Here is an 11476-nt window from a genome sequence, read left to right as displayed (position 1 = left end):
TACTCCTTGGAAGGAAAGTTATGACCAACCTAGATAGCATATTCAAAAGCAGAGACATTACTTTGTCAACAAAGGTCCGTCTAGTCAAGGCTATAGTTTTTCCTGTGGTCATGTATGGATGTGAGAGTTGGACTGTGAAGAAGGCTGAGCGCCAAAGAATTGATGCTTTTGAACTGTGGTGTTGGAGAAGACTCTTGAGAGTCCCTTGGACTGCAAGGAGATCCAACCAGTCCATTCTGAAGGAGATCAGCCCTGGGATTTCTTTGGAAGGAATGATGCTAAAGCTGAAACTCCAGTACTTTGGCCACCTCATGCAAAGAGTTGACTCATTGGAAAAGACTCTGATGCTGGGAGGGATTGGGGGCAGGAGGAGAAGGGGACGACAGAGGATGAGATGGCTGGATGGCATCACCAACTCGATGGACGTGAGTCTGAGTGAACTCTGGGAGTTTGTGATGGACAGGGAGGCCTGGCGTGCTGTGATTCATGGGGTAGCAAAGAGTCAGACATGACTGAGTGACTGAACTGAACTGAACCATAAAATATACACAAATATGAAAATATTAAATTTATCAAAAGTTATGCGTGCACGAACACACACACACACACACACACACACACACACACACTTATGGACCATGAATAGCACTATTCGTCCCTGATGAGCAGTTTCAGTAGTAAATTGTGATCTCAAAAAACTGACCACCAATGGTTTTCAGGTAGTTCTCATTGTGTTTACTATGATATATTGTAAACCTTGAATAACATGATAGGACTCATATGAAGTGCCCCAAGTGGTGCTGGAAGTGCTCTCAAGAAGCAGAGAGAAGTCACGACATTATGCAAAAAAGTTGAATTGCTTGTTGTGTACCACAGTTTGGGTCTGCAATCGTGGTTGCCACCATTTCAAGATGAATGAATCCAGCATAAGGACCACTGTAAGAAAAAGAACAGGAAATTTAAGTGCAGCTACACCAGCAGGTGTGAAAACCTTGTGCTTTTTTGAACTACATTTTTATCTTGTGTTTAAAATATAGCTTGTATGTGGGTGCAGGATTGCTATAAGCAAGGCATACCTATAGACTCTAATATGATTGAAGAAAAATAAAAGTCATTATGACAACCTAAAGCAAAAGGCGGGTGTGAAGGATCTAAAGCTGGAGAATTTAATGGCAGCAAAGGATGGCCTGACAAATTTAGAAAGAGGTTTGACTTAAAATATCAAAATAATAGGAGAAGCAGCTTTTGCGAAATCAACAGGCAACAGATGCGTTCCCAGATGCCATTAAGAAAATCACTGGGTATTAGCTCTTCACGGGATAGCTATCCCAGAGTCTGGGTTGCTATCTCAATTTAGTTCCCTCAGATTGCCCTCGGGGCATTCAGACACGGGGTCCTTACCCTAAGCAATGCAGCCTGCGCCTCCCTGTCAAGCCGCCCCCCCCGCCGCCCCCTACCTTGCTAGTGGCAGACGTGAGTGTCTAGGCTGCTGCTCCACTGGGAGTTGCCGTTAGGCATGTAATCTGTGGGTTTTAATTATTTATGTATGTATTTTTTTTTTCCTCCCGATTATATTTCCCTCTAAGATTCCTAGGCTCACCACAGACCCGCCAGTGAGAGTGTTTCGTGGTGTTCGGAAACTACTCTCTGTAAGATTCCCTTCCCGGGATGGATTTCCATCCCTACCTCTTTTATCTCTATGTCTATCTTTTATATGTTGTCCTACCTCCTTTTGAAGACAATAAACTGCCTTTGTAGGTTCCTGATGTCCTCTGCCCGCGTTCAGAAGTTGTTTTGTGGAATTTTCTCAGCATTCAAATGTTCTTTCAATGAATTTGTGGGGGAGAAAGTGGTCTCCCCATCCTATTCCTCTGCCATCTTAGGACTGCCCCTTGAAACATGCGATCCTAATTCCACAACCAGGGTTTGAACTCATACCCCTTACACTGGAAGCACAGTTTTGTTTTCTGTAATTTGAACGTTTATTTTTTTGCTTGGGGATAGCCAATTAAGAATATTGTGACAGTTTCAGATGAACAGTGCAGGGACTCACCCATACATAGACATGTATCCACTCTCCCCCAAACTCTCCTACCATCAATATTGCCACATAGCACATAACCAAAAGAATTAAGAGAGATAAAGGAGAGAAAGAGATAATGCTCACTAACCATATGATTATCTGCATGTGCAAATTCAGACACCCTCAAGTTATCAAGGGCTTACAAGATTATCAGGTGCTATGCTTCTATGTAGAAAGTAAATACTTAATTTTTTTAATTAAAAATATTTATTTTTGGCTGCTCTGAGTCTTAGCTGTGACACTCGGGATCTTTGTTACCACATGAAAGCTCTTTAGTTGTGGCATGTGAAAGTTTTAGTTGTGGCACATGAATTCTTAGTTCTGGTATGTGGGATCCAATTACCTGACCAGGGATTGAACCTGGGCCCCCTTCACTGGGAGTACAGAGTCATAACCACTGGACCAACAGGAGGGTCCTGAAAGTAAAGATTTTAGAACCACCCTAAATATGGTGGCTCAGAAAGTAAAGAATCCACCTGCAATGTGAGTCCTGGGTTTGATTCCTGGGTTTGGTACATCCGCTGGAGGAGAGCAACTCACTCCAGGATTCTTGCCTGGAGAATCCCCATGGACAGAGGAGCCTAGCAGGCTACAGTCCATGGGGTTGCAAAGAGTAGGACATGACTGAGCAACTAAGCACACACCCAAAATCTGGCTGAGGAGAAGAAATATATCAGCTCTTTTTCTCTGACAGCATACCATCTGTCCTGAGTTCCTTGATTTGTGCTGCATTTTCCTAATCTTACATCACTTTTGGGACTGAGACCCGTTTTCTTCAAGATTTGCTAGAGGGTAATTGCTCAAGTGTTCGTAGGAATATGCATTTCCCAGGAAGCCTTTAATCAAGCAACAGAAGCTGATATCAGAACTCCATAAAAGAGGACTGTGGAGACAGTGACTCCTGATTATAGTGGTCACCCAAACAGCTATCTTAGATCAGTAGAAGGAGCAGTCTCAGGCTGTGGTAGATGTAGTAAGGATGCTGAGCAAGAGGAATCCAGAAGGACTCGAGTTGCATCCCTGCTGCCTGTTTTCGGAGGCCCTTCTGGACTACGATCACATGAGGGTCACCCTGACTTCCAACTTGGAATTCTCAAGACTAGGACCTTGATGTAAGACAGGTAGCTTCACAAAGCAGAGAGTGGAGTTACAGGGTTCGTCCCGTGTCAATGTGAGGACGTGAAAGTGCACTCACAGTAGCACACACTGCATTGAAGGAGGCCCTGGAAAATCTCTGTCGCTGTGCTCCCCAGGAAGCTCAGGGCACAGATGTCAGGTTGATTTTCAGTCTGGAAATTCTCAGTGAGGTGAGGCCTCTGTCTAATAGGATCAGCCTAGTTTCGTGGGTGGACGAACCTGAGCCAAGCAGGACCTCAGATGACAATGCTGAGTGTTAGCGGGGACGCCTGGAGAGGGAGCCAAACAGCATTCTGTAAATTCTTAGCTCTGAGAGACCCAGAACAGCTACTTCTAAGTGGTCCCCACATTCCACCTGTGTGAACTCAGGGAGGACAAGGCCTTCTCTAGCAGGATAGGGCCCCAGATCTGCAGAGGGGTGTCATCTTGACCATAACCGGACTTAAGGTGAGGACGATCAGTGCTAATGAGAGGATCTCCCCAGAACAGTGCTCCGATTCCTTCCACTAGGGACTTGGGTTGGAGAAGGAAATGGCAACCCACTCCAGTGTTCTTGCCTGGAGAATCCCAGGGACGGGGGAGCCTGGAGGGCTGCCATCTATGGGGTCGCACAGAGTCGGACATGACTGAAGCGACTTAGCAGGAGCAGTAGCAGGGACTTCCGAAGGCAAGGGCTTTGTTTGGGGGCTGTAGGACTTGGGTTCATAGATGGATGCGTTTGGGGCTCTGATAAACTGCACACGTAGGACCCTGAGAGAGAATCCAGAGACGGATGAATATTGAGCTACCGGGCTTCCCGTAGCATGCTGCCCTTGCCGTCGACCCCAGACGACCTCACGTAGGACCCTACGCAGCTCCCCTCCACTTCCGGTTCGAAGGCGAGGAGCTCGGCCAGTAACCGCAGCAACCATTTGGCGGAGACTTAGTGTCCAGGACTCGTCTGGAACCAAGGTGAGGACCTGAATGGAGCTGAAGGGACTTTCCCAACCCTCCCAGTAATAAAAGTAACCCATCCACATCCCACCCCTGTGATATGGCTCTTGTGGGCCCCTCAGAGCTATCGGCTGAATGTGGTCTAGAGTTTCTCAGGCTAAGGCGTTGGTCTCTGGGGGTAGGCCCAGATTCTACCCCGGAGGAGGTCTAGGACCTAGATTATGGCCCTGAGGGCTGAGGAGCAGAGTTCGACACTGCAAGAGGGCCTCACTGAGCGACTCCCCTATACTTAGCTCTAGGAGGCCTCGGGTAAGCTGGCCAACTGTCGTGCCCCCTGGTGTCCACTGGAGGTGGTTTTGGTGAAGTGAGAAACTTGCTCTAACAGAATAAACCCAGTTCAACAAAGGGAGCTAGTCTGCAACATGATTCATGGTTGTGACGCTGAGTAAGGATGGCGGCCACTTCCTTAAGAAACGGGGCCACATAAAGCACCAGCCCTGTTTTCAGGCCTGGGAGAATCAGGCGTTTTGACATGACTTTTCCCGGGACATCTCAGGGAAATGAGCAACCAGGTCAAAGTGGTAGCCTTAGGTTATTAAGGGAGGGTTTCAGATTTGCCAGGGGTCATGGTGAGAACCTTGGGGGCCGTGGATATGTTCCACACCACATCATTCGGACCAAATCCTCCCTGACGTCATCCCTGGCAGACCTCAAGAATACATGTCAGTCCCCACTGTGGGCTAAGGAGTAGTCAGCTAAGACAGTGGTGAACAGAGGGAGAGCTCTTAGACCCTGTCATGTGTCAAATGTAGACCTTGGATACTTCTATGTCCTGGCTGTTGTAAATAGTGCTGCAGTGAACATTTGAGTACAAGTGTCTTTTTCAGTTAGTTTTCTCAGGATATATCCTCTGTAATGGTACTGTTGGCTCATGTGGTAGTTTTATTTCTAGTTTTTTATGCAGAGTGAATTAAGTCAGAAAGAAGAAAGCTAATATCATGTATTAATGCATATATATGGAATCCAGAAAGATGGTACTGATGAACCTCTTTGCAGGACAGCCTGGCTCTGCAGACATAGAGAACACACTGGTGTAAACAGTGGGGGAAGGAGAGGGAGGGACAGTTTGAGAGAGTTACATTGAAAACGTACACATTACCATATGTAAAATAAATAACCACTGGGAATTAGTTTTATGACTCAGGGAGCTCAATGCCAGTGCTCTAACAGCTTAAGAGCGGTGGGATGGGGTGGAGGGGAGAGAGTTTGGAGAGGGAGGGGACATACAGTATACCTATGGCTGATTCATATTGATGTGGGGCAGAAAATAACACAATACTGTAAATATATTATCCTTCCATTAAAAATAAATAAATTTGTTTTAAAAAAGACATATAGAAGAAAAGAGGAGCAAAAAAAAAAAAAATTAACTTTGATTTGGGATCTTGGATGGGACCACAGGGACGTCAACCTGCCTGCAACAGCTTCCATTCTTAGGAGACCGTGTTTGGGAAGATGAGGTCATCTTCACTTCCTCCTGTGGGGACACAGGGTGATTGGCTTTTACTATCAGACAGGTATCAGTTCAGGGGAAAGGGGAGGTTCTCTGGCAGGCGCCCAGTTAAGGAACCTGAGTGAGGACTCAGAGCATGCATCCCAACCCTTGGATTTCAGCCCAGGAAATCTCAGGGATGGGCTGTGAGGTTGAACATATGCTTTACTGTTTTATACCAAGTCTAGGGGAGGGGAAATGTCTTGTCTGAAGGTGCAGCCACCAGTTAGCAAATGGAAAATAGTGCCCAGCGTTTTAAGGAGCCAAGGTAAGGACCTTGAATGATGATCCCAGTGAACTCAGGGTAGAAAAGACCCTACTGAGCTCTCAGCACTGGGTGTCCCCTGGGAGGGAGGTGGACTGAGGCATCCCTTCACTTGCTTCTGGATCATGTGGAGGTCTGAAGTGTCTGCATCAGAGCCAGAACTTGATGTGATAATACTGAAGATGAGCTGAGAGGACCCCACTGTCAGCACGTGGTGTCACCTCAGTAAATCCAAAGCAGGGCTGAGAGGATGCAGAGGAATAGTAAGGCCTCTGTTCTTCCTCTGGGATTCTCAGGAGACAAGCTGAGCAGGAAAACTGGAGCCTTGTGGGTTCCTAGGGCAGTGTCCTCAAGGACACTTGCAGAGGCGGCCTTTGATTAAGCCAAGGTAGAATCTCCCTGTTCTAACGTGCTCATGTCACCTCATTCTCCATCCTCCAGGTGCCCCAATCTCCTGTCTATTGGCCCAGACCCCTGCCTGCGGTCCCTGACCACAGCTGTCATGCCTCGTGGGCAGAAGAGTAAGCACCGTGCTCGTGAGAAACGTCGCCAGGCCCGGGCTGAGATCCAGGGTCTTCATGATCAGGCTACCACGTCTAGGGGAGAAGAGACCACCTCCTTCTCCCCTCCTGATTCAGAGAGTGCTCCCTCAAGCTCGTCTGCTGCTGGCACTGCCACGGGGCCTCCGGGAGCCCAAGGCACCACCAGTGCTGCTGCAGGTGCTATACGCAAAAGATCTGGTGGTGGTGGCGCAGCACGCTCGAGATCTGGAGTAGGTGGCATAGCACGCTTGAAATCTGGTGGAGGTGCCGAGGGCCAAGTTCAGGGAGGTGAAAATTCCTCCCAGGCCTCAGCTGCTGCTGAGAGCTCTCACACAGATCTTCTGACCATGGAGTCAGAGAATTTGGTGAAGTACATGCTGTTAAAGTATAAGATGAGGGAGCTAATTAAGAGGTCAGAAATGGTGAAGGTTATCCACAGAAGGTACAAGGCGCAATTCTCTGAGATCCTCAGCAGGGCCTCTGAGCACATGGAGATGGTGTTTGGCATGGTGCTGAAGGAAGTCAGGCCCAACAGTCACTGCTATACCCTGGTGAGCAACCTAGATCTCAGCGACAGTGAGTCTATGAGAGGTGACTGGGGGCTGCCGAAGAATGGTCTTCTGATGCCTCTGCTGGGTGTCATCTACCTGAATGGCCATCGTGCCTCTGAGGAGGAGGTCTGGAAGTTCCTGAACATTCTGGGCATCTATGATGGAAGAATGCACTTCATCTTTGGAGACACCAGGAAGCTCATCACAGAAGATCTGGTGCAGGAAGAGTACCTGGAATACAACCAGGTGCCTGGCAGTGATCCCCCTCGCTATGAGTTCCTGTGGGGTCCTAAAGCTCTCACAGAAAACAGCAAGACGAAAGTCCTGCAATTTTTGACCAAGGTCAACGATTTGGTCCCTGATGCCTTACTGCCACATTATGAGGAGGCTTTGAGAGAGGAGGCAGAGAGAACTGGAGCCAGAGCTGCAACCGGGACCGGCCCTTCTGCCTCAGCCAGCCCTGGCCCTTCTGCCTCGGCCAGACCTGGCACTTCTGCTGCAGCCAGGGCTGGCACTTCAGCCTCAGCCAGGGCTGACATGTCTGCCTTGGCCAGTGGTGGCCCTTCAGCCTCGGCCAGAGATGGCACTTCTGCTGCAGCCAGGGCTGGCACTTCTGCCTCAACCAGTGCCCACTCCAGGGCCACATCCAGCCACTCACCTGGCCCCTAGTGTGGTCTGAAGCACATTCTTCACTTTGTGGTTGGAAAAGCCTGTCAACCTGTGTTCCTACTGTGCATCAATAACTTGTTGACTTTTTATTCCTCAATTTTCAATTTTTACTTTTTACAACAAAGTTTATTTTAGGTTCATGATAGAAGTATTTGAATTACGTGGGTCTCATGCTGTTTGCTGTTTGTCAGATTTAGGATTAAGAGTTTTGTTCTTTGAAATACATACTGGAAATCCTCAAATCACTTTTGTGATCCAAGATGAGAATAACTACACTTTAGGATAAGAATATCCATAGAAATATGCAAGACACCACACTAAGGCTCAGAACATAGATGCATAGAGAAATAGCTGAAAATTTGTCAATTTTTGGTTTGCTTTACTTACTCTCTGTTTAGTTTCCCTTTAAATAAATGTAAAAGATATATACTTTGATCAGATTATATTTTACAAGAATGTTTGAGAATATAAATTACAGCAAATGATTTATACGTGGTTCTTCTTTTACACAAACATTAATTGAGCATCTGCTCTTAAGAAAACTTCATGCTTGTACTGGCAATGTTTAGTCAAAAAAAAAAAAAAAATCAGTGCATGCCTCTGCCCATGCAGTTATAGTTTCTCCAAGAAGTTGTCATTATTTGGAAGAGGCTGAGTTACTCTCTGAATCAGAAAGAACAAGAAAGAAGCAAGATAAAGAAGGGGTGGCGAGAACATATTACTTTGGTTTCATTGCTAAGCACAAGTTTGGCTGATTGGGGAGGTTGGATCTTTTTTTATTTTTTATCAGAACACTGCATAGTCCCTGACATCTCTTAGATGCCAAAAAAAAAAAAAACCCAGCTGATGTAACATCTGAGGTCAAGATAATCATAGTGATAACTGCTATTGCCCCTAATATCTCAATAGATACAGGCGCCGTGCCCAATGCTTTCCATAAATACATATATTCCACCAATCCTACCAGACAGAGCTTATCAAACTCACTTTACAGTGGAGAGCCTGAGGCTTACAGAGTTAGAGTTTGGTTTTGTGCCAAAATACTTAAGGCTGGTAATTGACAGAGCTGGGACTAGACTCCTGCCCTAAACTAACTTTAGCACTCATACTATTCTCTCCCCACCCTGAGACACACCCTCGTCTTTTTTTTAAACAAGTACTTTTGACATTTCATTTCCTTTTCCTTCTTCATTTACTTTTTATTTATTTATTTATTTGGCTGTGCTGAATCTTATTTGCGGCACATGGGATTTACTTCCCTGACAAGGGATCGAACCTGGGCCCCCTGCATCGGGAGCCTGGGGTGCTAGCCACTGGACCACCAGGAAAGTCCCCACCCTGTATCTTTTATTTCAGTGTTTTTCTCAGCACTTCAAAATTTGTCCTAGGTGATAAAAAAAGAATGCCCTTGTGCTCAAGCTACTGGATTGGAATGTGTAGCCAGAGCAGTAAGAATACCAAATATATTTAACAAAAAATACGTATACCTTATTCATTACTCACAGATGAATGAAAGAGACAATATTCTGTGCCAGTATAAGCATGTACGTTGGCCATGTTAGATAACCTCTGAAGACCAAGGGCTCTCCATATCTTGCTTACAGTCTCTTGCCTATAGAAAGTAAATCTATCAGAACAGAAATGCCATGAGAACCTTCACCTGGCTGATGAGGAGATAGGTTGATGTACTTTTTTTTTTTTTCCCTGATGGGCTACCACCTCTCCTTGGACTCCTTGGGCTATAGCTTGTCCATCTCCCATCACTCCTGGGACAGGGACCCATTCATTCTCTGTAGCACTGCAGAGCAAACACAGCTCAAGAGTTTGCAGAGATGTGGAATTTCCCCAGAAGCCTTTAATCCAAGACACAGCAAGATGAGGACCCCATGGAGGAGGATTGAGGAGAGCAACACCCCAGAATATGGGGTGGGGGGTCACTGGGAGAGCACTCCCGTCTGCTCTCAGACACAGGATCTCAGAACTGTTAGGCTAAGCATGCCTCCCTTATTTTTCAGGCTTCTCAGAAACTTGGTCTTGGGACCGAGTTCTGAGGTTAGATAGGAGAGAGGGTCAGTCTCTCAGAAATGATGGTGATAAACCTGAATGAGGGTGATAGAAAGACCCAGCCACAACAGTAGCAACTGGTAAAGACCCGTCCTCATTGGCAATCCCATGAAGTCCAGAACAATCCAGGCTGCTGTGGTTAACTCAGGTCCCGGGAAGGTGGGGACATTGGGAATCAGCAGAGTCCTCAGCCTCAGATCAGCAGAGAATAGAGCCCCAGGAAGGGTGCAGAGTCAAATTGAAGACCCAGGGTGTGGATATGGAAGCCCCTCAACCCCAGCCGACAGGGCTACACTAAGTCCCTCTTCTCCAGTTAGCCCTGGGAAGCATAGGTAAGAGCTAGCCAGCTCAAGGGCCCCCTGACTTCTGGCTGGAGGGTGTCAAGGAGATGTGGACCTTGGTTTATAGGCTGGCTCTTCATCAGAGAATGGAAATCCCAGGCATGACATTTGCACAGTCCTCTATGAGGAGTGTGTCAGCCAACTACCCCATTACAGATAAATTCTTAGAAAGTCCTGCAAATGTAATGGGCCCTGGGAGGGAAGAGGCAGGGCTTTCAGAGTAAGTGTATCCCTTATTTCCTGAAGGAGAATGGCTTCAGGGCATTAAAGTCCTTGGACTAATGGAGGAAGCCTCTATCAGCTGAGGAAGGGTACCCAGTTCCTAACAGGAATCAACAGATGGCACTGACTGACAGCGAAGGATCCCTCCCAGAAAGAAGGGGGCTACAGAGGGCACTGTTCCTGTTAGGCCTTAGACTGTGCCACTTAGGCCTGGTGACATGGTGAGTCCTACTCACTTCCTTCCAGAACATCTCATGGAGGTAAAGAACCTCATCCTGATCAAAGGGAGCAGCCACAGCTCATAGAAGTATGATTTCCAGATTGTGCCAGAAGGTAAGATAAGGACCCTGATGACTGAAAAGACCACCCACCTCAAAACAATGGGGCAGAACTTATTCCTTCCACTACTGTTAGCCTCGGAAGACCACAGGCTGTGGTGGCCCAATGAGGCAAATTCCACCTCTTCCTCGCGGGTCTCAGGGAATTGGGGGCTTGAGGGGAGAAGCTTTAAGGTAAGTCAGTGAATATTTCCAGGTTGTAAATATTTCAAGGTTATTTCTAAGTCAGGGTGAGGATGGTAAAGAATGTGGGAACCCACATACCAGGATGACCACGTAGAATCCTCCCTAGTATCAGGCTAGAAGGCCCCAGGCAGAGTTGTCAGCCCAAGGGACCCTTCAGTTCTGACCGAGGAGTAGCAGGAAAGTTAGGGTTTTGGTCTGATGGTGGTGGTCCCATGTCAACAGAGGGGGGGATCTTGGGCTTGGCTGAGAGTCAAATTTGGGACCCTGATTTGGAACCCTGATTTGGGACCCTGAGAGGAACTGTCTTTTATCCTCAACCAGCTTCTAGAGCTTTCATCCTTGTGAGACTATGGGCAGGAGTAGCTAGATAAGGCCGCCCTCATTTCCTCCTCCAGGCTCCCAGGGAGGTATGGGTCTTACTATGAGGAGATAAGCCTCAGGTCCAGAAGGAGGGGATTCCCCAGGCCCCACCAGAAGTCAAATTTTGGAGCCTGAGTGCAGACTGAGGAGTGGACCCATCCTTGAATAGAGACAAAGAGTGTCATGCCATACCCTTTGATATCAGTTCTTGAAAGCTCCGGGGAGGGCTGTCA

The 11476-nt window shown here is 47.2% G+C and overlaps 1 protein-coding gene across 1 annotated transcript; it reads left to right on the top strand.

The window, feature by feature from the left end:
• Positions 1–3991: 3991 nt before the first annotated feature.
• Positions 3992–9129, top strand: LOC139180929 (melanoma-associated antigen B2-like). Its single transcript, XM_070783558.1, has 2 exons — positions 3992–4171; positions 6412–9129. Exon 2 carries the CDS (start codon positions 6473–6475, stop codon positions 7730–7732), a length of 1260 nt encoding a protein of 419 aa, XP_070639659.1. The 5' UTR covers positions 3992–4171; positions 6412–6472; the 3' UTR covers positions 7733–9129.
• Positions 9130–11476: the final 2347 nt, after the last annotated feature.

The sequence above is a fragment of the Bos indicus genome, chromosome X (assembly GCF_029378745.1).
Source record: "Bos indicus isolate NIAB-ARS_2022 breed Sahiwal x Tharparkar chromosome X, NIAB-ARS_B.indTharparkar_mat_pri_1.0, whole genome shotgun sequence".
NCBI lineage: Eukaryota > Metazoa > Chordata > Mammalia > Artiodactyla > Bovidae > Bos > Bos indicus.
The sequence above is the reverse complement of the archived record's forward strand: the minus strand, read 5'-3'. Positions and strand labels throughout refer to the sequence as shown.